This window comes from Muscardinus avellanarius (assembly GCF_963383645.1).
Source record: "Muscardinus avellanarius genome assembly, chromosome: 4".
NCBI lineage: Eukaryota > Metazoa > Chordata > Mammalia > Rodentia > Gliridae > Muscardinus > Muscardinus avellanarius.
The window spans coordinates 39,297,013-39,323,048 of NC_137789.1; the positions used below are offsets into that span (position 1 = coordinate 39,297,013).

The 26,036-nt window shown below is 40.6% G+C and overlaps 1 protein-coding gene across 2 annotated transcripts; it reads left to right on the forward strand.

Moving 5' to 3' along the window:
- Positions 1–9,041: 9,041 nt before the first annotated feature.
- Positions 9,042–23,587, forward strand: PABPC1 (poly(A) binding protein cytoplasmic 1; the record flags this gene model as incomplete). 2 transcript variants are annotated; one of them, XM_080694371.1, is made up of 14 exons in its annotated part: positions 9,042–9,287; positions 12,328–12,521; positions 12,723–12,838; positions 14,553–14,692; positions 17,104–17,198; positions 17,487–17,624; positions 17,815–17,910; positions 19,962–20,234; positions 20,434–20,524; positions 21,209–21,319; positions 21,402–21,556; positions 22,530–22,614; positions 22,983–23,113; positions 23,495–23,587. In XM_080694371.1, exons 1-14 carry the CDS (start codon positions 9,095–9,097, stop codon positions 23,585–23,587), a joined length of 1,911 nt encoding a protein of 636 aa, XP_080550497.1. In that variant the 5' UTR covers positions 9,042–9,094. The 2 variants fall into 2 exon arrangements, with proteins under 2 accessions (XP_080550497.1, XP_080550498.1); XM_080694372.1 differs by having other exon boundaries at positions 21,402–21,550.
- Between the last annotated feature and the right edge of the window lie 2,449 nt (positions 23,588–26,036).

Genomic DNA, 26,036 nt, shown 5'->3' on the forward strand with positions numbered 1-26,036 from the left:
AGTTTGCACTAGTAGAGACATAGGTAGTTGGAGTTTAAGAGTTATTTTTCTAAATGTAAACCTAGATTAAATAAAATAAATGTGCCTAATATTCAGTGACTTTGATATTCTGCACTGATACAAGAGTCAATAGCACCAACCATGATAACAGGTGAGTAATAAGATTCAACTAGAGTAAAAGTCTTTAGTACAATTTCTCAACTTTTCTCATTTTTGCTGTCATTGTGAACTCAGCTTTTCACAAATTAGTGCATTTTAGTTAACCATAGTCATCATTTTCCTATTGATAATCAGGCTGACAGAATTAGTCAATATGCATCTCTTTAAACTGGCTTCTATATTCTGCCATGTAACACCATTAATTAATTAATTAATTAATTAATTTTTGCGGGTCTGGGGATGGAACCCAGGGGCATTTGACCTCCAAGCTACACCCCCTGCCCTATTTTTTATTGTTTATTTTGAAACAGGGTCTCACTAAGTTGCGGAGGGCCTTATTAAGTAGCTGAGGCTACCTGCCAACCACGATCCTCCGGTTTCAGCCTCCCGAATGCTGGGATCACAAGCATGCAACACCACACCAGGCAACACACCATTATTTTTAGAAAACATATGTGCATTTTGGCCAAGAAAATGTTTCAAGTCTCATCTTCCCAAACCCTGACATGGAATCAAACATCTTTCTAAGGCATGTTGGTTCCTTTAAGTGAAAAGTTAGACAGAAATACCCAGCATCAGGTTCAGGTTCATTCCTTGGTTATTTCATTGAACAGACCTAGGGAAAATGTATTTTATTAAATATTATTAGTTTACATTACTATTTCCAACTTAGTCTCACTAAGTAGCTGAGGCTGTCCGCGAACTGCCATCTTCCAGGTCTCAGCCTCCCGAATGCGGGATTACAAGCGTGCGCAACCACGCCAGCAGTTTTTTGAATCTAGACTCTACAACTGTAGACCTCCAAGATAGAAATACACTGGACACATACTTACAAACATAATTCTGCCAATGTAATCATCTGACATACACTTGTGAGAATGAGTCAGCATAAATATATGTTCTTGCTCAGCTGATGAATGAACCAAAAGGAAGATTTCTAGAGGTAAGTTGTTCATACCTTGTTGGTTTCCTAGAAGAAAACAAAATAAAGCAGTGAAGCATAGTTAGAGAAGCTTCATAATAGGCCGGAACTAATATCTTCATTTACCCTGACAGGCAGGTCACTTGTTGCTCACAGGAGCTGCCTTGGCGCTCCAGTGGGGCCCAGCCCAGGGGAGGCAGCCCTACCACTGAGCACATTACGTGGCTCCCATGAGCGGCTATTTCGAGTAGGAGGGCTTCCGTAAATGGTGGCTACTATTAAATTGAGGGAACTCAACCAGTTGCTCCTCATGCCCAACCCCAAGCCCTTCTCAAGCAGATCTCCAGGTGCCTGTTTGTGTTCCCACAATACCTTGAACTCACCTTACCAGTACACTGTCTACTGCACCACGTTGAAATTGTTGACAATCAAATATGTCACACCTTTAGAGATGGCTTCCTTCATATATTTTACCTTCATAGAGGTCTCCTGAAAGTATACCTCCTCAGTTGGGAGTTATACTCTCCCATAAGTCATATAAGCCTCCTGATGTTAGACTTAAATACCTCATGAAACTAGTCAATCCTGATTTATCTTACATAATATATATATATATATATATATATATATATATATATTCCAGAGAATTGTGGCTCAAGCATTATTTATAAATTGCTAAGGACGTTTGAGTAGTCAAATTTTCTAGGGAACTTTGCAATCTATTTTCTATAATTAAAAGAGAAAGAAAAAAAAGAAAAAACTAGGTAGCTGGGCATGGTGGTACATACTAGTAATCCCAGCATTTGGGAGGTTGAGACAGGAGGATCTGAGTTCACAGATAGTCTCAGCTATTTAGTGAGGCCCTTAGCAATTCCATGAGACCCTATTTTAAAATAAAGAATAAAAAATAGGACTGGGGGTGTAGTTTGGAGGTAGAATGCCCCTGGGTTCCATCCCCATTACCACACACACACAAAAAGGTAAATTCTATGATGTTAATGTTATTATGATTCTTCAAGATAGGATTCTCTTGCCTATTTCTGTATCTGCAATGTTTGAGGGTGCTTAATCTGTGACTCAGTAAATACATATTGTGTGAGTAAAGTATGTATATATGTGTGTGGCGATACACACCTCTTTTTAATCACCAACCCAGGATCATTGTCCTTTGGTCACCTACCGGGGACCTTAAATTGAAAGCCACTTCTACCCAGCCGTTTACAAAAGCCCAGATGATGCCACTGAAAATTGAGACACGGTGCTTGGAGACTGCAGTTGTTTTCTAGAGATTTGGTAGCTTCATGTCAAACTCAGCTCTCAACAAAAATGCTTTGACTCGCTAGGCATGGTGGTGCACACTTGTGATCCCAGCATTCTGGAGGCGGAGACAGGAGGATTACAGTTTGCAGATAGGCTCAGCTACTTAGTGAGGCCCTTTGCAACTCAGTGAGAATCTGTTTCAAAATAAAGAATAAAAAATAGGGTTGGGGGCGTTGCTTGGAGGTAGAATGCCTCTGGGTTCCATCCCCATCCAGTACCACGCCAAAAAAAAAAAAAAAAATCTTTGATTGAATTATAGTCAGTCACTATTGAGAACTGACAAAAAATCCACGTGAAAAGTGCCCCTGCATTTTATTTTATTTATTTTTGTGGTACTGGGGTAGAACCCAGGGGTTTTTCTACCTCTGGCTATACTCCCAGACCTATTTTATACTTTATTTGGAAACAGGGTCTCACTAAGTTGCTGAGAGCCTCACTCAGTAGCTGAGGCTGGCTTTGAACCTATGCGATCCTCCTGTCTAGCCTCCCAAGTGCTGGGATTACAAGTGTGTGTCACCACGCCCGGCTTCCTCCCTGCATTTTAATTAAAACCCCACTACTTATGACAAATGTCCAAGTAAGCTCCATGGGCAGAAACTTTACCAGCTTTAGTATTTTATAGGCAGTGCCTTAAACAGCCCACACTGTAGGCCTAAATAAATGTGATTTATAACTGAAAGAATTATACCACTCACTATTCTTTATATAAACAGCTACACAATAGTTTTAAGTTTTAGTATAAGAAAATAAGTTAGTCTTTCTGAATAAACTTGGCATCCTTCTTCTCATTGGACTATAAGAACTTGTTTTCTTTCCTTCACTTCCAGGAAGATCAAAGTGACAGGTTCCAAGAATATCTTAATTGGTCTCCCTTTGTCTCGCTTTCAGATCCAGCACTTTCACACTGCCACCAGAATTACCTTGTGGAAAAAACCCATGAGGACATAAGAGGCGACCTGCGCCCCTTCCCGCTAGCCCGCAGTCTCTCCCTGGCCAAGCCTAGTCTGTTTCCTTCTGCTTCCCCTCCTCCCGCCGCCTTTGGCCCTACTGTCCTCCACTTTCAGCCATGACATTCGGTCCTTCCCCTTCATGCAGCTGCTTATTCTCACCTCCCTGACATCCCTGATGTTATTTCCTCTACCTTACAATGCCCTTTCCTCTCATTATTCCAAGTCCTGGCCCCTCCTTGACTTCTAGATCAAAGGCTTCATCCTTGGAAACTTGCACTTGCCTGTATTTGCATCAAAGTGGTTCTGAGCCTGTTTATTCATTGGCTGTACTGCAGCTTCCTGCTTGATAGGGCTGTGTGAGGAGGCAATAAAAGGACCCACGTTGAGTAAATATCCATGCTTGGGCAATATTAGCTCTTAGAAGTTTTTCTATTTACCTCAAGTGTATCTTTGTTACTCTTTGTATCATAAACTATGTACTTGAGTTGTTTGTGCCAGAGAACAGTGGTCTCAGAATATAATTCATCTCAGAGTATTCTCACATTGACCTTTCTTTGCATAATAGGCAATTAAATTAGTTTTTTGTGCATCTAGTATTTAACACTGTCTCATTGTGGTCATTGTATTTTTCCCTACTTTCATATAGTTTAAGACAGCAACAGTTATGTCTTGTGTATATCTCATGTATATCTTTGGTTAATACTGCTGCCACGAATTTGAATTGTGCTATCAGCCAAATCAACTGATGTGTGGTTTTATTTAAAGAAATGGGAGATACTTGATAAACCGTAGCATTGTACATTATGCCACTTAATTTTACACACATTATCTTACTCCAGTCTTACAATAATCCTATTAGGGAGGTAGTAGTATCCCCATGGTATTAAGCGATCTGTTAGACAAGTGCACTGGTTAACTCTGATGGTTACATCCTTAGAAGATCACTTTGTAAGGAATCTGAGAATTCTGAGATTTTTCTGAATTTTTATTCTCTTCTACAGTAAAGCCACTAATCACTTTTTTCTCTCAAGCCATTAATTACTTTTTTCTCTCTTTTGAGTCTGTGTTTATGACCTTAAGTGGTTCTTGTGTTGCAGCTATATTATAACTAATGTCAGGTTACAGCATCTGATACACAATGTAGGGACAGGATTCAGTTTCAATTTCTTTTATAAATTTCTTAATTCTAAGTTTGTATGAGGAAAATATATATTGAAGATAAAAAGAAAATATAAAATCTGAAGGGAACTTATTATAGGAAATCCTTCTGACTGTAGGCATGACAATTTATAAATCTGAGTAGGTATTATATTCCTCAGCAACTCAGCTGACCAATGAATCCAGGTAGCTGATCTTTAGAAACACTGTATAAGTAGGGTCTATATTTTTCTATTTTGAGGGTCAACAGAAAGTATATACCCCTTCAGTTGGAAGGGCGCTGTTACATTCACTCATTATCTACCTACCTCAAACCTCTCTCTGAGTATTACCTAAAGATTTTATAAGGCCAGCCAACGTTAAATTTGTTAAATTACATACAAGATACTCTAAATTTGTCTGGATGTATTCTGGATATATCCTGGCTATAACTGGAAAATTATTTACAAATCTCTAGTGAAAGTCAAGTGAACAAGTTTTCTAGAGCTCAGCATGGTGGCGCAGGCTTGTAATCCCAGCATTTGGGAGACTGAGACAGGAGGATCACAGTTCGCGGCCAGCCTCAGCTAGGTAGTGAGATCTTCTACAACTTAGGGAGACCTTGTTTCAAAATAAAGAGTAAGAAAATAGGTCTGGGGGTGTAGCTTGGCAGTAGAATGCCCCTGGGTTCCATCCCCAGTACCACAAAAAAAAAAAAAAAGAAAGAAAAAGAAAGAAAGAGTTCTCTAGAGAGCCCTAGAACTTATTCACTACGTAAAAACAGGCTGTTGAATGGTGCTGATGCCATTAGGCATTCTTAGGCACCCACACTGCACATACAGAGACATTACTATACCCCACATCTTGCAATCTAAAATTAGATAAACATAAGCAAGGCAGATAAACATAGCACAAAAGACCAAAAAGAAATAGGAGAGAAAAATGAGAGTAGTGAAACAAAAGGCAAACGGAATTGGCAGATATTCCATCTATTGCCTTTTACTTGCAGCCCTCATTGCCTTTATCAGAAGCAATCATTCTGTTAAAGTCAAAGAAGTTATCCGCTGGCCCCCGAAAGGTGGAGGAGCACAGTAGGATGCCATTTAAGAGTGACCTCAGTTTTAGAGGTCCAGAAACTCTGCCCAGTAGTCTCTGCTTGCCCGACGGTGATACCAAAACTCTACTACCTCGAGGCTCAGTCCCAGCAATGAGAGCCCGACCCGCAATGCTAGGAAATACTGTCTGCAGTAAGTGCTTTGGGTACAGACAGCCCTAGGCACCCATGAGGACAACAGGTTGAAGAGACCTATTAACCATTTTAAAAACTCTTGCTCTCCAAAGAAATAGTCTAGACTCCAAGCAGATGACAACACCGCCTCCTCTTCTTTTTTTTCCTGGCATTGGGGGATTGAATCTGAGGTGCACTACAAGTTAGCTACATCTGTGGCCTTTTTCTTTCTTTCTTCTTTCTGAGACAACTCACTAAATTGCCCACACAGGCCTGGAACTTGCAACCCTGTCTCAGTCTCCCACATGGCTGATGAGAGGTGTGTACCACTCACCCAGCCAAGCAGACCATTCTTTTCACCTGTTATTTTACAGTCATGGTTTAGTGAAACACATCAGAAAATGGACCCTCATCTTCTAACATATTCGAAAAGCCACGGATAACTAAATTTAACGATTATTGTGGGTTTTGGTAATTCTAATTCTTACTGTAACCTTTTCCAAGTTATTGGAGGTAACCTCCTTTCATTCCCTTTTTGCCATACTAGAGATGGGACCCAGGGGCACTCTACCTCTGAGCTACACCCCCATTATTATTTTATTTTTTTTTTTGAAGGAGGGCTTCATTAAATCACGCATGGCTTAAATGCTGAGGCTGTCCTTGAACCTGTGATTCTCCTGTCTCAGCCTACCAAGTACTGGGATTACAAGTGTGTCCCACTATGTCTGACTCACCTCCCCATCCCTTTAAAAAAAATAAAACTGAGTATACCTCTTCTATCATGCCTGTTTAGTTTTTTTGTTTGTTTCGTGGTACTGGGGGTGGTACTGGGGATGGAACCCGGGGGGCATTCTACCTCTGAGCTACACTCCTAGCCCTATTTTTGTTTATTTTGAAACAGGGTCTCACTGAGTTGCAAAGGGCCTTGCTAAGTAGCGAGGCTATCCTTGAACTGAGATCCTCCTGTCTCAGCCTCCCAAATGCGGGGATTACAAGTGTGCGCAGCCACACCCAGCTGCCTGTTTAATGTTGCCTTTTCTCAGTAATTTAATGTAAATACTAAAACGAAGTCGTTTTCTTTTAAACCATAATAATGGAATTTTTCACTTGCTTATTTTGAGAAAAACCAATTTAGATTCTAATAGAATATTGTCACAACCTGATAAAATGCTAGCATTGGATGTTTATTGTTCTAACTTTAATGCTTATATTTATATGGTCACTGGAGAACTCATCAGAAGCATTTTGAGGACAAGAATTTGTTTTTGTCTGTCTTCTGCCTTATAGATATATGCACTTCACACAGGGAAGGCATTCAGTGAATATACTGATGGATCGATTTTTAGCCAGTAATAGATTGAACACTGATTTATTGTTTAGAATGTGTCTTCCCAGAGCACAGTCCTAAGTTTTGCTCTTTTGCCTAATGAAGCGCATGAGGCAACATGTTTTTCAAATATATTATCCTCTTCCTACTAAGATGGGGGAAATAGCACTTGTGTAGGCTTCTCTTGGTTTAAATTCCAATTAAATGAAAACAGATATAAAGTACCTAGTCCACACCAGACACTAATAGTAGGCATGCATTAAAGTTTATTGAATTAAGGAATGAATTGGGCAATCATTTAACTTCTTTGAGACTGTTCCCTTAACAGTAAAATAAAATTATTACTACTTGCTCCACCTCCCACACAAGATTGCTGTCAAATGATAGGATGTTTATGCAAGGGCTTTAAAAACTGTAAAAGCACATTACTACTCTAAAACGGAATTTATATGTTGACTTAATGTCATTTCTATCGCTGGTACTTTTATGGCTATCAATTCATTAAACTTAACATTTTTATTTAATCCCACAGCTAATACACAAAATTGTTTTAAACGTATAATTGTGTTGTTCCAGATCATCCCGAATTCTGTCTGGTCGCAGTGACTGGTCCCTATACCAATGACTGGGAGCAATTACTTTAGGGAAGAACATTTATTTTTCTAGAGTCGCGTTATCGACTGCAAAATGTCGGGCAGAAATAGCACGAAGTCAAAGATCCCAGCCGGGCACCCTAAGGACCCAGCGCCCAACCCCGCGCTCCAGCTCTCCCCGATTAAAGCCACTGACCGGCGGCCGTTGGCCCCGCGCCGGGCCGGGCCGGTTGGGGTCGGCGAGCCCGCGGCCGTTGGGGACTCCAGCTCCCAGCAGGCACCGCTTCTGCGGCGACGCGCGCGGCGGCGCTGCCCGCTGGGACTCGTAGTGCGGTCCGGGTAGGAGAAAGGGGCGGCCGCCCGGCTCCCTCCACGCACGTTTCGCACCCGGGGCCTGCCGGGGATCACGCCGGCCCCCGGCAGCCCGGCGCCCCTCGGGGTGGGGGCCGGCGGGGCCGCGCAGGCCGGCCGCGGCGGGAAGAGGCCGCCGCCGGCCGCGCACGTGGGGGAGGTTGGCGCTGAGGAACCCGGAAGCCCCGCGCGCCGCCCACCTCCGCGGTGACGGGTTAACGCTCCTCCGGGTGGAGGAGGGGGCGGGGCGTGCGCGAGCCGGGCCGGCCCGGCCACTGGGCGGAGCGCCGCCCGCGAGCGCCCGCCCTTCCCCAGCGGCCTACGCGGCGCGGGCCCCGCCCCCGGCGCGGCGCGTGCGCAGAAGCCCCGCCCCCGCCCCGCCCCGCCCCCACACCCGCCGCAGCGGCCGCCGCCGCCACCTCTCCCTTCCTCTCTGCTCTTTCCTCCTCCTGTTTTCTCTTCCCTCCGCCCCCTCGCCTCCTCCTCTCCTCCTCCTCCGGCGCTGACGCTCGCGTAGGGCCCGGCGTCAGACGCGCGGGGGCGGGGCGAGTGCGGCGGGGGGTATAAGTAGAGGGTGCAGGAGGCGGTGCTTCCCCTTCTCCCCGGCGGTTAGTGCTGAGAGTGCGGAGTGTGTGCTCCGGGCTCGGAACACACATTTATTATTAAAAAATCCAAAAAAAATCTAAAAAAATCTTTTAAAAAACCCAAAAAAAATTTACAAAAAATCCGCGTCTCCCCCGCCGGAGACTTTTATTTTTTTTCTTCCTCTTTTATAAAATAACCCGGTGAAGCAGCCGAGACCGACCCGCCCGCCCGCCCGCGGCCCCGCAGCAGCTCCAAGAAGGAACCCAGAGACCGAGGCCTTCCCGCCGCCCGGACCCGACACCGCCAGCCTCGCTCCCCGCCGGCAGCCGCCCGCCGCCCGCCCGCGGCAGCCGATCGACCCGGTTCCGCGGCCGTTGAGTAGTTTTCGATTCCGGTTGATTTTTGTCCCTCTGCGCTTGCCCCCGCTCCCCTCCCCCCGGCGCCGGCCCCCGGCCCCAGCACTCGCTCTCCTCCTCTCCGGGAAAGGTCGCGGCCTGTGGCCCCGCGGGCAGCCGTGCCGAGATGAACCCCAGCGCCCCCAGCTACCCCATGGCCTCGCTCTACGTGGGGGACCTCCACCCCGACGTGACCGAGGCGATGCTCTACGAGAAGTTCAGCCCGGCCGGGCCCATCCTCTCCATCCGGGTCTGCAGGGACATGATCACCCGCCGCTCCTTGGGCTACGCGTATGTGAACTTCCAGCAGCCGGCGGACGGTAAGAGCCAGGCCCGAGGGCGGCGGGCCGCGGCCATGAGGCTCGGGCGCGGCGGGCGCTAGGCCGGGGCGGGGGGCGGGGGCGGTGTCAGCCCCCGAGGGCCGGCGGGCAGGCGCTCGGCCGCCGGGACCCCCGCCGGGGTCGCGGTGTCCTGCCTGGGCGCCCGCGTAGCCGGCGGCCGCACGCCCCTCGCATGCCTGGCCACTTCCTCTTTTGCGACCATTTTCTCGTTCCCAGCCGCTCTCAAACTTTAGGGTGATGACGCGCCGGGAGGGTGGGTGAGATTTGCTTCTAACACCACGCTCCTGCCAGGGGCCGCGGGATTCTGGGGCATTGGGCTTCGCGCCCCCTGACCGGGCGGGAGACGCAGGCGCTCCCACCTACCCGGGGCTCCGGCCGGCGCCGGGGTCTGGGGAGGAAGTGCCATTCAGTGCTCAGATACCACGTGTTGAACCCTGTAACCTCGCAGGCCCGAGGCCTGTTCTGCTCCCGGCCCAAACGCCGGGGGGAGCCACAAGGCCTTATAATAAAGTTCATAGATTGCTGTGTGATGTGGTGGTCCTCAGGCTTGCGATTCCACTCTTAATAATGCATCAGTGACTGATGGAACTAAAATGCACAAATTACTAGTGAGGCATGCGTTTGGGGTTTTCCCCGATATAAGCATTGCTTTTGCATTACCAGTAGGGCAATGGAAAGAGGGGACTTGGGAAGATGATTCTGTTGAAGGCTAGTTTTCCTAGACAATTAGACAGTTTTGATCAAATTACACCCTACTTTAATAATGCTGGTGATCTGTTCAGTATATGTTTGTATATATATTTTTCCTGAAATGCCTCCTTTTTTGAGAGGCCTTTAAGGCTGCATATGTTATTCGTAGTTTAACCTTGACTGGACCATTATATTTATCCATAGCACTCTAATAGTTCCAAGTTTCTCTTTTATTTCTAAAATTGGTACATATCCGTGAATCTTGTAAATGACTGAGTACAAGTCAGCAGATTACATTGATTTTGTATTTTTATTTTCTAGTTAAGCTAAACAAAATTAGACAAACATAAGATCTTTGGCCTCTTAAGTCGCTAGGATTTTTACATCTGGATCAGTTGACTTCCAGAAGTCAGCCTCACTCAATGAGCTAGTTTTGCCGCCCCCACCCCTTTCATTCTTTGCCCCTGGCTGCTGGAATACATATCACGTATTCTAGACTATAGTTTATTGCCATGATGGTTGAAAGGGACTTAAGGTTGGAATAAACTTAAAGCTCATTGAGTTAATTGTTAATAATGAGTTTTTCTCTAGGTAAAATTGATACTGAGATTTTGGTTAAGCAAAATATTGAGTGACAGGAGCAAAACTGCACTGCAGATTTCCTGCCCTTTGCTCTGTAGGCACTAATTTACAGGTTTTTAACTCTGGATAATATGGATCACTGGATGTTAAGATTAGGGAAGATAAATTTGGGGAAACTATCCAAAAAACATTTGTAGAGAAAACTCAATTCTAGAAGCCATAAAATGGTAACTCAAAAGTGTCATTCTTTTTAAACTTAGGTTTTTAAATCCAGTGAAACCAATTTATAAATTTCTTGGGATTTGTAAAGTTGAACTTCAGGTTGCCATAGTAACAGTACACTATATATTATCGGTTCATATCAGTACTATAACTGATCAAGAGAATACAGCATTTTCAAAATTTTTTTTATTTGGTTTATGTACAGTTTATGATCTTTCCAAATATTTTTTTTGTGATTTTTTTTTCCCCTATTTTGAACTTTTTAAAAAAATTTATTGCTGCATTGGTGGGACTTGTGGAATACCTTCTGAAAGTGAACAGTATTCAGTTTGGTTAAGAAGAGGTGACTCGTTCAAAAGAAGCTCAAGCAAAGTCAGCTAAAAAACCTGGGGGGAGCTGAGTGGGTGTGGTCAACTGGTAATGAGCTGACAGCTGATTATCACTATATTCTAGAAACTGGAACTTTTCATTTATAAAAGAAGTGGCTGGAAATTTTGTCCTGTTGATAACAGTTCATAGAATTTGTGGAAATTGCTTCAAGACTTCAGTTTATTAAGGTTATATCATTCCATTTAGTTTCAATTTCACTGTTTGATGGTACATCTAATTTAGACCCTGAAATTAATTGTAGATTTTCAAATTTTCTAGCACTGTCCAACTCATAAGTTAGGTGAACCAGTAAAATTAGTTTTGTGCATCCAGAAAACATTGAGTGAAATATCGCAGATACATTTCACAAACTCAGATTATGTGCAGCCAGCATGTCTCCTCTCTTTGGAGGCATTGTTTAAATCTTGTATAGCCTAGTTGTACCATGAAAATCCCCCCCCCAGTAATTCAGAAACTTTTGTTAAGAAAATAGGCCATTGGCAGTGATGCGCCAGTGAAATGACCAATTTCAATAAATAGGAAGAAGCCCTGGTTTCTATATTGTTCATTAAACTGATTGTATGTGAAGGAATTTTGGTCTTATGTGAGTAGGAACAAAATGATGCTTTGAAACTTAACGGCAATTAAGGAAAGAAATTGTTTCAGAAATGCATTAATAGCAATATGCCATTTTTTAATGTATGGGGAATTTGAGGCCTCTGATAATTTTTCTCTTTTTTGCATTATACAACATAAATCCAGACTAATGTGTTGTTTGAAAGGTACAACCATATTGGAAGTTTGAGAAGGAAGAGTTCGAGAACTCCGTGAGACCGTTTGCCCACCTATTCTATGCACCATATATATTTTCAGCACTGAGGATGAAACATCAGGGACATTCTACCTCCGAGCCAAACCCCCAACTCTTTTTTTATTCTTTATTTTGAAAACAGGATCTCACTGAGTTTCAAAGGGACTTATTACTAAGTAGCTAGTCTGTCTGAGAATTGTGATCCTCCTGTCTCAGCCTCCCAAATTCTGGGATTACAAATGTGCGCTGTCATGCCTGGCTCTGTACCATAGTTTTGATAAACTTTATAGTGGCCTTTATAAAAGTTTTGATGTTATAGTCACTCTGGTAATGTCCTTCTTGCAGCGGAGCGTGCTTTGGACACCATGAATTTTGATGTTATAAAGGGCAAACCAGTACGCATCATGTGGTCTCAGCGTGATCCATCTCTTCGCAAAAGTGGAGTAGGCAACATATTCATTAAAAATTTGGACAAATCCATTGATAATAAAGCACTCTATGATACGTTTTCTGCTTTTGGTAACATCCTTTCATGTAAGGTAAGCAAAGGTGTGACAGGAAACACCATTTAGTGTTTAGTTACTTTTAGTTTAGTTCTTAAAATAGCAACTGTGCTGTTAATGGGCATCTTTATTTCTGAAATAACCCTAGAGTTGGGTAGCTGGCAAGTTATCTGTGAACACTGGAAAAATGTTAAGCCAATAGCAAGTAGTGAAAAGTTGGCTCTATTTTTTTCTTAGGTGGTTTGTGATGAAAATGGTTCCAAGGGCTATGGATTTGTACATTTTGAGACACAGGAAGCAGCTGAAAGAGCTATTGAGAAAATGAATGGTATGCTTCTAAATGATCGTAAAGTGTAAGTATAAAAATTTAGTTGATATTCCAAATCTGTTCTTAATAGTTCCCAGTAAACATGGATTTAAAGCTTTTTCAAAATATGTTCCTAAACAACCAGGAGTGCAGACAAACTTTCTGAGGCACTAATTTTAAATTGGTCCATTTTATACATGAGGAAGGTACATCTGAATTTGCTTTTATATGGTGTTTTGGTGGAGAGCTGACCTTACACACCTGGTGGTCTGCATTCAGAACCCATTCTCTTGCCATACTGCTTGATACTGTCACAGTTTACTGATGGGAGTGTAAAAATGAAGCTAAAGTTAAATCAGTTTTTGCGATTAATCTTTCCTGAAATTGTGTCTGTCAGAAAACTAAATTATCTATGAGACTAGTAATTCTATTGCATTTGTTAAAATATAGACTTAAGATTTGCCTAATAAGAAATGACAAATCTTAAATTTCTTATTAAGTGCCAGTAGATTCCTCTTAATCATCTGTGCAGATTTAGCAATAAGATTATTTTCTCATTGCTCAATAAACTATAATTCTATGCAAGTTGGATTTAATTTTTTTTATTTATTTATTTTTTAGTACTGGGAGTGGAACCCAGAGGATTTCTACCTCCGGGCTATACTCCCAGACCTATTTTTTTGTATTTTATTTGGAAACAGGGTCTCACTAAGTTGCCGAGAGCCTCACTAAGTAGCTGAGGCTGGCTTCAAACCTGTGCGATCCTCCTGTCTCAGCCTCCCAAGCGCGGGGATTACAAGCGTGCGCCGCCACGCCCAGCTTGGGTTTAATTTTTATAAGGCAACTGCATCACTCCTTATAACTGCAAGGATGGAAGAAAGCCTTGGTATTTAAGGAACCCACACAAGTCTTTAAGATGACCAGCAACTCCTCAGTAATAAACATTGATTATAAAGGCTAATGCTTAGAAATAGTTAATATATGTATGACTTAACTATTTTGTAAAGTCTTGTGTATTCCCTTTCTACTCTGATGTGTGTGTGTCTTTATTCTAAGACAAATATAAAGTTGTAGCAGTATTCATAGCAGAAGATTTGGGTGCTTACAGTGAAAAGTTATGCTCTTGTTGAGAACATTTATGAAACTAGCAAGGGAAAGCCCTACCATAGTTTTCTAGGAGGATAAAGAAACCACATTTGTCTCCATAAAGAAATGTTCTTGAATAGATGAAGAACAAAAAGACCTTAAGTCTGTCATGATTTGAGTGGGATTATAGGAGGGTTTTTAAATTTTACTTTGTTTTATATTGCAGTATCCCATGACATGTACTGTTTTTATATTAGAAAAATAATGTTTCTGAAAGTCATGCTGTTGATATTACGGTTGTGACAGACTCTTGTACGCTAGAGTACAGAATTAAGTTTAAATTTCTATTTTAGGAGATGGCAAATAACATGCAAGAGTCAGTTTGAAATGGTAATGATGAAAGCATTTTTTAATGGCCTGTTACACAATTATTTGTGTTGATAAGAGAGATCTTTAACCCTTGCTTAGAGAGAAGTATGTTAAGAGTATTTCTTCATTGTACTTTGTAGTTAAGAGGTTTATTTCTTATTTTCAAATTTTTAGTTAAAGCCCTATTTCAGATTTATATGCTTGAGGTTCTGAAAATTGTCAGTAACAGGAAGTCACCAGTGGCTTAATTAATCTAAACTTTATAAAATAGAACCTAATGACATAGTCTTCACATATTTTATTAGATTTGTTGGACGATTTAAATCTCGTAAAGAACGAGAAGCAGAACTTGGAGCTAGGGCAAAAGAGTTCACCAATGTTTACATCAAGAATTTTGGAGAAGACATGGACGATGAGCGCCTTAAGGATCTCTTTGGCAAGTTTGGTAATGTGTCTGAATTAAATTTTTACACTTGGCGTTTTGAGTAATTGCTCAACATTTGATTTTTGACCAATATGTAATTTTTGTTTTGTTTTTTTAGGGGTTTTTTTGGTGGTACTGGGGATCCTGGAAGCCCTTCTACCTCCGGGTTACACTCCCAGACCTATTTTTATACCTTTTTTTAAAATTCGGAAACAGGGTCTCTTAAGCCAGCAGGGCTGGCTTTGAGTGTGCACATCCTCCTGTCTCTGCTTCAAGCATGTGCCACCACGCCTGGCTGACCAATATGTAATTTAAAGGAAACAAGATTGAACCAAAATGCTTAAAAATACTTGGAGTTATTTGGATTATACTGTAGACCATTGTAGTACAAATAGGATATAAGTGGAATTCTATCCAATTGGACTAGCAGAGTAAGGTAACTGAACAATAAGAACAATTTTGAAAAGTTTTGCAATATTAAGATACTGGATTTAGGTGCTTAACAGATCTCATCAGAAGCATGCATTTGACACAGCCATCTTACAGTGGGATGCAATTTAGTTATGGGACAGTGAAGCTGGCCAGCTTTATGATATTTGGCAAGTCTCAACCACATTGTGTGTAGGCAGTTTAAAACAATGACTTTCCGAGATAAGCCAGAGATAACCGTCAGATTTCATGGAATCTTAAAATATTTTTCCTTGCTTTTCAAAGTAGTGTCATTAAGTTTGAAATTAAATGAAGTATAGATTAGGTTTACTGTAGGTGATAGTAAAGTTAACAGGGCAGGGCAGAAAATAATTTTTGTGTGTATTTACAGATGACTTGCATGATACAAAAGTTTTTTGTTTTTTAAGAGGAAATCTAGCTGAGCTTGGTGATATATGCCTATAATCCCAATACTTGGGAGGCTGAGACAAGAGGATTGCGGGTTTGAGGCCAGCCTCAGTAATTTAGTGTGAGACTCTGTTTCAGTATGAAAGGGCTGAGGATGTGTAGTTCAGGTTGCAGGTTGAATGCTCTTACATTCAATCCCCAATACTACCACACAACAAAAAAAAATTAGGGAATCTAACACTTTTTTTATTGCCAGGCTGGCATGCTATATTGAAACTCTTCCTTTGAGCAAAAAATTATCATTTTGCACAAAGGTAAATCTTGTAAGATATAGAAAATAAATGTAATGGTTCATATCTTTAAGTTCTTCAAAGTCTTTTTTTGTATACCTTATTTGTGTCATTTCTGAAGTCGGATTATGTTTACCACTTGTCCCAAATGAATAATGCTGAGTTGTATGTAACACCAGTATGTAACAATATCAGTACTTTTTTGCTTTGCTTTATATATAGCAGAGATTTGAAGTATGGCTCAGAGAGGCACATAAAGAGATGTCTGTCTGTGCTCATACATTCTTTCTACTCCAAAGGGATAATCCCCCCCACCCCCCTGGCCTCAGATACCACCCATCTCAGTTAAAAGTCTCTTCCACTTGAAAGGGGTAAGAGAGACAGTCCTTGGAAACATGCCTTCTCTGGGTAATTCAGTTACTTTCTCACTAGAGGGTCCAGCTGTGTATTCGATGCCTTCACTCCATATTGAAAAGGAGATAGGCCAAGAAAGGACAGATTCTTAATTCGGGAGATCAAGGAAATAATAATATTGGCTAGGAAAAGCAACTGTTTTCTACTACAGCTAAGAATAAAATTATCTATTGGTACTGGGGATTGAACCCAGGGTGCTGTACCTCTGAGCTACACATGCCAGCCATTTTTATTTTTTTATTTGGAAACAGGGTCTCGCTAAGTTCCTGAGGCTGGTCTCTAACATGTGATCCTCCTGTCTCGGTCTCTCAATACTGGGATTACAGGCCAGGCTCCCTACTCCCTGCTTAAAATAAAACTTTTCTAATTGTGTAAAGCACACCTTAAAAGGGAGAGACTTAGAGTAGAAAGTAGACTTTCTGGAGCTGGGTGTGGTAGAGCACACTTGTAATCCTAGCACTTGGGGGACTGAGACAGGAGGATCGCATGGGTTCGAAGCCAGCCTCAGCTACTTAGTGAGACCCTGTTTTCAAATAAAATATAAGATAGGTCTGGGAGTATATCTTAGAGGTGAGGTAGAAAAGCCACTGAGTTCCACCCTCAGTACCACAAAAAAAAAAAATATATATATATATATATATATATATATATATACACACACATACATACATACATGCATGCATGCATGCATACATACACACACACACTTTCTTAGTAGAAGAGTCTTTGAAGAGGTTATAAAATGCCTAGAACCTAGGAGATATGGAGGAGTGTCTGGGGTCTTGAAATTATTCCCCCCCCCTTGCATGGTCTTGTTTTTGTGTCTTGGGATGTTAAATGTATAAACTAAATATATGAAATATCTTTGAATTATTTAAAAACTTTTTTTAGGGCCTGCCTTAAGTGTGAAAGTAATGACTGATGAAAGTGGAAAATCCAAAGGATTTGGATTTGTAAGCTTCGAAAGGCACGAAGACGCACAGAAAGTAAGGCTTAGATATAGTAATTTGTAATAATTAACTGTAGATAGAGTAGTCCTTGTTTAAGGGGGAATATAATGTTGAGTTGCTTTTGTTGTTAAAGTTTCATATTTATATACCAATGGCTGTTTTACATATTTTTATAACAGTTTGAGAACATAAATTGAGACCCAGCATTGTCTCCACATCTCAAGATTTGGGGATAGGTCTATCTTTATCTTTTGTAATTTAACATTTTTCTTATTAAAGAGGAACTTATACAAGTTATTGATTAAAATATTTGATTTCTATAAGGCTGTGGACGAGATGAATGGAAAGGAGCTCAACGGAAAACAAATTTACGTTGGTCGAGCTCAGAAAAAAGTGGAACGGCAGACGGAACTTAAACGCAAATTTGAACAGATGAAGCAAGATAGGATCACCAGATACCAGGTTCATTTTTAATTGAACAAGCAAATAAGACAGGGACCAGGAACCCTATTTTACATTCATTTCAGTTACTACCAGGTAACTGAGGGTTTGAGAGGGGAAAGAAGAAACATGGGATAAAGTAGTAGGAGGTGTGCTTAGATGCCACTATGGTTTTCTTTTTTCTTTTCCTAACAGCTTTTTTTTCCCTTAGGGTGTTAACCTTTATGTGAAAAACCTCGATGATGGTATTGATGACGAACGTCTCCGGAAAGAGTTTTCTCCATTTGGTACAATCACTAGTGCAAAGGTAAAATATGTGATGTATCTTAGTCTTTTTGTGTGTGTGTGTGTGTGCACGCATGCGCACTAGGATTTAACCCAAGGGCATTGCACCTTCAAACCACCTTCTCAGCCTTGTTTTATGTTTTGTTTGGAAGCAGTGTCTCACTAAGTTGCAGAGGACTTTACTAAGTAGCTGAGACTGGCTGAGAACCAGGTCATCCTGCCTCAGCCTCCCAAGTACTAGGATTAAAGGTGTGTGCCACCACGCTCAGCTGATTTATATTTATTCATTTTCATAATTTATTCTAGTTAACCCCTGGCCCCTCCTCTCCCCCAGGGAGTAAAGATAGAGATCATATTTTCTTTTAATTCAGATTTTATATTATAATAAGTAGGACTCTATAATCCAAACTTTTGGGTTTTTGAAATTTTGATTTAACAACCTTAAGTCTAGGTGTTTCTGTCTAGTGTCCTTGGTCCCAAGAATCCCTCTGCATGCAAAGTTTTGTGTTGCTGTTGTTTTTCCCTGGGCTGGGGGAAGGGTATTCAGGGAATTTTTCAATTCACTGAACTAAAATGATCTGTGACTGAATACAAATGAAAAATGCAAGTGCCATGGTTGCCTTGTGTTTCCGCTTGTGGATTTCTCTGTGTGTCACCCACAGATGCTGTGGATTTAACCCAGGGTTTTGCCTGGCCAGCCTTGTGCATTTCTACTTGGAACTCATACTTAGAGTATTTGTCTGTGTCTGTCTGCAGTATGGTTCCTGAAACCATATACTGTGTGCATCAGTTTACTTTAATAGATTATATGAAGCATGCATGTTTTTCAAAGGAGAATTTTTCATTAAGTCCATTTCTAGAAGCCTTTTGTGGATTATATCACTCTTCAGGGAGGTGAAAAGGTTAGCAAGAATTCATTCTGGTGGGAGGTCATTTTTGGATTTAGTTACTTACTAAAAAGTATTTACCAAGCAGGACAAAGTAAAATGTAAAGGATTACCATCTCCTATTTTCAGTACAAAAAAGGATCTGCCATGGTTTGGGTATTTTCTAGTGTACAGGATTTTTGTATATATGTAAATTGTTTTTAGAAGATAGGGTCATAATTATCACTATACAAGTCACATTCTGCAATTTGTCTCTTCACTTAATATAGATTTATATTTATTTCAGGTATTTCTCAGGTTTAGTTTTTTTTTTTTTTTTTGCTGAGGATTAAATATTCATGTTGAAGATATACACCATCATATATAAACCTTTGGGTTACTTTGGGCATATTTCCACTGTTGTAGACCCATTGCTCTAATAAACCTTGCATCTAAATTTTTAGAAATGGAATTGCTGATGAGTAGTAATGTATACCAGATAATTTCCAAAAGGTTGAGCAAATTTTTATTGGTCTTAACAGATAGGTCAATTGAATAGAAAGTGGCATCTCATCTTGTAAAATGAATATTTTTATTTAATGATGTATGCTTCTATGTGTTTAGTTTTGTCTTTGCCTTTTTCGTATTTTTATTGAGGAAACCTTTTATGTCAGTCTCTATTTTGCAAATATTTTTTTGTTACCACTAAATATATTAAGTAATTTTGGAAATATATAAAATCTTGAAAACCTGTTGTACCTCAGCCCCTTTACTACCTCCACCTTCCCTACTTGACTAAGATAAAAAACATGTGTAGCTTAGCCGGGCGTGGTGGCGCACTGTAATCCCAGCGCTTGGGAGGCTGAGACAGGAGGATCGCACAGGTTTGAAGCCAGCCTCAGCTACTTAGTGAGGCTCTCAGCAACTTCAACCCTGTTTCCAAATAAAAAATATAAAATAGGTCTGGGAGTATATAGCTCAGAGGTAGAAAAGCCCCTGGGTTCCACCCCCAATACCACCAAGAAAAAAAGTGTAGCTGGCTTTTAATATTTGGATATTTAAAAAGAATTCATGAATTCAAGGGGTTAACACAAGATGATTACATCCTTAACAAGACTTATTCAATTCAGTGACTGTAATTGACCATTTTGTTAATTATTTTTTGCCTCTTTCTGCTATCATTAATTTCATTTTTTTCTTTTAATAGGTTATGATGGAGGGTGGTCGCAGCAAAGGGTTTGGCTTTGTATGTTTCTCCTCCCCAGAAGAAGCCACTAAAGCAGTCACAGAAATGAATGGTAGAATTGTGGCCACCAAGCCACTGTATGTAGCTTTAGCTCAGCGCAAGGAAGAGCGCCAGGCTCACCTCACTAACCAGTACATGCAGAGAATGGCAAGTGTACGAGCTGTGCCCAACCCCGTGATCAATCCCTATCAGCCAGCACCTCCTTCAGGTTACTTCATGGCAGCTATTCCACAGGTATGTTTTAGGTTTTCATATTGGTCATTGCTAATGTGCTTTTTGTGCCCTCCAAAGTAATAAAGCCTAATAATAAATTGTGATTAAGTTGTAAAAACTGCTTGAGTATGAGTTCTGGTAATGTTTTGAGAGCATAAAACTAGTTGTATTATTTGTGTTTTTTCTAAAGCTGACATACTCATTTGCTTCCTTTCTACAGACTCAGAACCGTGCTGCGTACTATCCTCCTAGCCAAATTGCTCAACTAAGACCAAGTCCTCGCTGGACTGCTCAGGGTGCCAGACCTCATCGTAAGCCTTTTAATTAAGATTGGGGATTGGATTAAGATATATATAAGGCGAATTAGCCTTTCTGTTTTAGTACTATATTATAATTTATGGCTAAATAACATTAAAATGCTTTATCATTCTTGTCTTCATGTGAGGTCATAATACCTATACAGGTTTATTTTTCCTTTATGAAAACTTTGGAAATGAATATGTGATTAGGCATTAGTTTTAAGAGATGTCATTCCATCTACTCATTCTTGAGCATCATCCAGGTTCTGATAAATTAAACCTTGCCCTGTTGAATAAAGACCTGAATTGTAGGAATACTTGGGATTCTATTATGCTGCAAATCTGGGAAAGAGCAAGTTTGAAGCTCAGCTTTAAATTTAATTTTGTGAGGCATGGTGGTACATGCTTGTAATCACAGTATTTGTGAGACTGAGAGGATTGTAAGACTGTCTCAGCAACATAGGGAGACTCCTAGCAACCTAGTGAGACCCTGTTTCAAAACAAATTAAAGGGGCTGGGATTGTATAGCTCAGAGGGAATAAAACTCCTAGGATCAATGCCCAGTACCACAAAAAAAAAAAACTAAACTTTTTGGTCACTTTTTAGCCTTATGAGCTTTATACTAAGTTCTGAAATGGCAGCATAACATTTTCATTGAGATTTTCCAGTTAATGTTTGCTCATATCTTTAATGTAGCATTCCAAAATATGCCCGGTGCTATCCGCCCAGCCGCTCCTAGACCACCATTTAGTACTATGAGACCAGCTTCTTCACAGGTTCCACGAGTCATGTCAACACAACGTGTTGGTGAGTGTTAACCTTTTCTGTAAAAATTGATCTTCGACTTCAAATAGTAAGGTAAACCTAAAAAAAATGTTTGTTTTTTTAGCTAACACATCCACACAGACAATGGGTCCACGTCCTGCAGCTGCTGCTGCTGCAGCTACTCCTGCTGTCCGCACCGTTCCGCAGTATAAATACGCTGCAGGAGTCCGCAATCCTCAGCAACATCTTAATGCACAGCCACAAGTTACCATGCAACAGGTGGGGATTTTCTTCATAAAAATAATCCTTTATTGAAATCGTAGGTGAGGGTAACTGCATGATTAATGAAAACTGAACTATCTGGAACATCTTGCTAACTGATTATATGTAAAAGTGCTTTTATGGGTTTTTTTTTTTTTTTTGTGGTACTGGGGGTGGAACCCAGAGGCTTTCTACTTCCGGGCTATACTCCCAGACCTTTTTATATTTTATTTGGAAACAGGGTCTCTAAGTTGCTGAAAGCTGCTCTAAGTAGCTGAGGCTGGCTTTGAACCTGCGCAATCCTCCTGTCTCAGCCTCCCAAGCATGGGGATTACAAGCATGCACCACCATGCCCAGCTGCTTTTCTGTTTTATAGTAAGAAATTAGGAAAAGCCAGGTGTGGCACATGCTTGTTACCCCAGTACTTGGGAGGCTAAAACAGGATCCACATCACAGCCAGCCTCAGCTACTTAGTGAGGCCCTCTGCAACTTAGTGAGACCTTGTTTCAAAATAAAGAATAAAAATATTGGGCTAGGGGTTTAGCTTGAAGGTAGAATGCCCATGGGTTCAATCCCCAGCACCACTGCAAACACACACAAAAAGAAATTAGGCAGCCAGCATTTCCCATCCTGAATTACTTGTGTAGTTGTGTGGTTTGAAAGTTTTGTTTGGTATAGATAGGTACAAGGAAGAAGTGAAAAAAATTTATTAGACTTCTAGAATGGGGTCTAACCTTTTTCCTGACTCTGGAGCCAAAGCTGTTGCTAACAGATTATTTTGGGTACAAAAATTAGAATTTCCAATGTGATTAAATAGCTTTAAGCAAATAGGGTGATAATAACTACCTTGGCCAGTATTTCTAATTCTCATATAGCTTCTCCTGATCATGTGTAGATAGCAAGCTTTTGATCACATCAGCAATTACTGTTGATTGCAGTCTTGTATATGCTGTCATTTCTTTATTAACAACTGTTCCTATTTCATGGTTAGCCTGCTGTTCATGTACAAGGTCAGGAACCTTTGACTGCTTCCATGTTGGCATCTGCCCCCCCTCAAGAACAAAAGCAAATGTTGGGTAAGAATCCCCTCTTTTCAGTTAAGAGACTAGAACATAAAAGATCACTTAGATACTTTGCACGTAGAAGTGGTGGTAGGGCAGAGGAATGAGAGGAATGAGTACGATGTTGTCTAACTATAATGCCGGAAAGCTAGTTGTGTTACTTGTAACGGTTAAGATCCATTTTTGGAAGAAAAATCTGAATATAATGAGATGACAGCTTTAGCACAGATTTGACAACTTAGTAACATTTGATACTGCTAGGAATTATGAAATTAATGAAATGGGTTATGTATTAGCAAATATACTATATACAAAAATAAGGTTTTAATATAAGGGCCATTAATATTTTTGGATGAAAAGATTTTGAATATTTTTGTTCCTAGGTGAACGGCTGTTTCCTCTTATTCAAGCCATGCACCCTACTCTTGCTGGTAAAATCACTGGCATGTTATTGGAAATTGATAATTCGGAACTTCTTCATATGCTTGAGTCTCCAGAGTCTCTCCGTTCTAAGGTAATACAAATTTTATCATGTCTAGTTGCCTCTTGCTCTGTGTTTCCCAAGGCTTTCTATAGGAACTAAATTCTATAGAACATTTATATTGGGCTTTATAAATGTAAGTCCTCAAAATAACCTTTGGTGCTTGTTATCTTCATTTTATAAATAATGAGACTGAAACAGAGAAGTTGATAATTGTGACCCAATGCTCACCCCACTAGTAGATGGCAGAACTTGTATTCAGATCCAGTCAGTTTAGCTTCAGCATCCATGCTCTCAACCGTTGCTGTTTACAACAGTTCTTTTTCAATTTTCATCATAGAATAAAAGTGTGTCTTAATCTAGTCTTTATTTTCGTTTGATTCTTTAGCTAAGTTAGTTTGGCTCTTTGTTTAGGTTGATGAAGCTGTAGCTGTACTACAAGCCCACCAAGCTAAAGAGGCTGCCCAGAAAGCAGTGAACAGTGCCACTGGTGTTCCAACTGTTTAAAGTGAGTTTTCTCTCTTGTTCTTTATCGTTTTCAAAAAGCTGGTTTCTTTTACTAAATCTCAGCACTTTGAGATTTTGTATAGTAATATGTCTTGAATGGCCCATAGGTGATTGACTTTAATACTTTTATTGGGTGATGGCTCCAACAGTTGACCTTGGACCTCAATTATATGCTTTTTATTCCCAGGAAACAGTAATATCACTGCACAACTGTGCCTAGTATCAGGACCAGGGATTGGTAAACCTCTTTTGTAAAGGACTAGTTATGTCTGTAAGAATTACCTCCATTCTAGCCAGGTGTGGTGGCCCATGATTGTAATCCCAGCACTTGGGAGGGAGGCTAGCCTCAGCTATTTAGTGAGGACCTCTGCAACTTAGACCCTGTTTCAAAATAAAGAATAAAAAAAAAATAGGGCTGGGGTTGTAGCTTGGAAGTAGAATGCCCCTGGGTTCCATCCCCAGTACTGCAAAAAAGAAATAAATTCCACTCTGATGCAGCAGTGTAAAAGTAGCCAAGAGTGAGTTCACGTATTTAAGGGAGAAGTGTCTAGAGAGGAGGTTGTGTACAGTGTATAAAAGATGAATATAGTTATTTTCAAAAAATATTTAATAGAAACAGGCAGCAGACGGAATTCAGACAGGGACTTTAATTTGCTGACAAGTGCCAGTATTGATCTTCTAAATTTTTTCATTATTATTTACAGATTGATCAGGGACCATGAAAAGAAACTCGTGCTTCACCGAAGAAAAATATCTAAACATCGAAAAACTTAAATATTATGGAAAAAAAACATTGCAAAATATAAAATAAATAAAAAAAGGAAAGGAAACTTTGAACCTTATGTACCGAGCAAATGCCAGGTCTAGCAAACAATGCTAGTCCTAGATACTTGATTTAAAAACAACAAAAAAAAACACAAAAAAATAGTAAAATATAAAAACAAATTAATGTTTTATAGACCCTGGGAAAAAGAATTTTCAGCAAAGTACAAAAATTTAAAGCATTCCTTTTCTTTAATTTTGTAATTCTTTACTGTGGAATAGCTCAAATTGTCAGTTCTGTTTTAAGTAACAGAATTGATAACTGAGCAAGGAAACGTAATTTGGATTATAAAATTCTTGCTTTAATAAAAATTCCTTAAACAGTGCATTGTTGTGCTTATTTTAAATTACTTTTTTTGGTAATTGAACTGTGTAAATAAGCAATATCTTAATGGTGCCAAGATGGAAGTGGGTATGACATGCGGAGATCCTCCCCCATAAGCTGAGCATGGTGGGGCACCCCAGAACTTAAAAGGCTGAGAGTAGAATTGCAGATTTGAGGCTGGCTTTGGCCACTATTAGACCATATTTCAAAATAAAACCTAAAAAGAGGTTGGAGGTACAGCTTAGTAGAACTCCCTTAGTGTCCATCTTCAATGCCATCATTCTCCCTCCCATCAATCTCTTCCATTTAAAAAGGTGCTACTATTTTAAAAGGATATCAGGTTTGAAAAGTTACAAGATAGCCGGGCATGGTGGCTCATGCTTGTAATTTCAGTACTTGGGAGGCTGAGACAGAAAGATCACAAGTTCTTGGCCAGCCTCAGCTATGTAGGTCCTCCACAACTTAGTTGAGACCCTGTTTCAAAATAAAAGAATGAGAAAATAGGGCTGGGGGGGGGGTTATATCTTGGGGGGGTAGATTCCCCTGGGTTCAGTCCCCAGTACTGCAAAAAAAAAAGTTACAAAGATAATTTTAATGCATATCATGAATTTAGATTGGGTCGACCTATGTTAAATGTGGATCATAACACTTTTAACACCCATTAGCTTTTGAAATTATCAGCATGTGACTTGGTTTCTTTACTGGATCATTAAACTGAGCTGGGTATGACAGGAATGGTGGTGCACACCTGTAATCCCAGTACTTGGGAGACTAAAATGGGAGGATTATGGGTTTGTGGCCAGCCTCAGCTACTTAAACCCTCTACTTAAGCCTCAGCTACTTAAGGGCTGGGGGAGTAGCTTGGAGGTACTTGCCCCTGGGCTCAATCCCTAGTACTGAAAAAAAAAAAATTGGATAAAATAGTAACTGTTGGAGAGGAGGGCATAGATGACATTAAAAACTTTTATGTTGAAAATTTCAGAAAAACAAGGTTTAGTTTTAAACCTTATTTGTATGTGGGATGAGGGTTGAGCCCAGGTCCTTGATGCATGTTAGGCATGCCTACCACTAGGCTACGCCCACAGCTCCCAAGCCTCTTGTAAGGCTTTTAGTTTGGTCATTCATGATAGTTGTCCAGAGGGCTCTTTAAAATGAAGATGTAGGGAAGTCTTGTCAGAATAGGCTTAGATCTAACTCCAGGCCATCTGCATAAAAGTAGTATTCCATACAGTTTGCAGTTTTTTTTTAACCCATTCTATTTTACGTAGTGCCAACAATAGCTTTCTAAGATGCATATTTCCC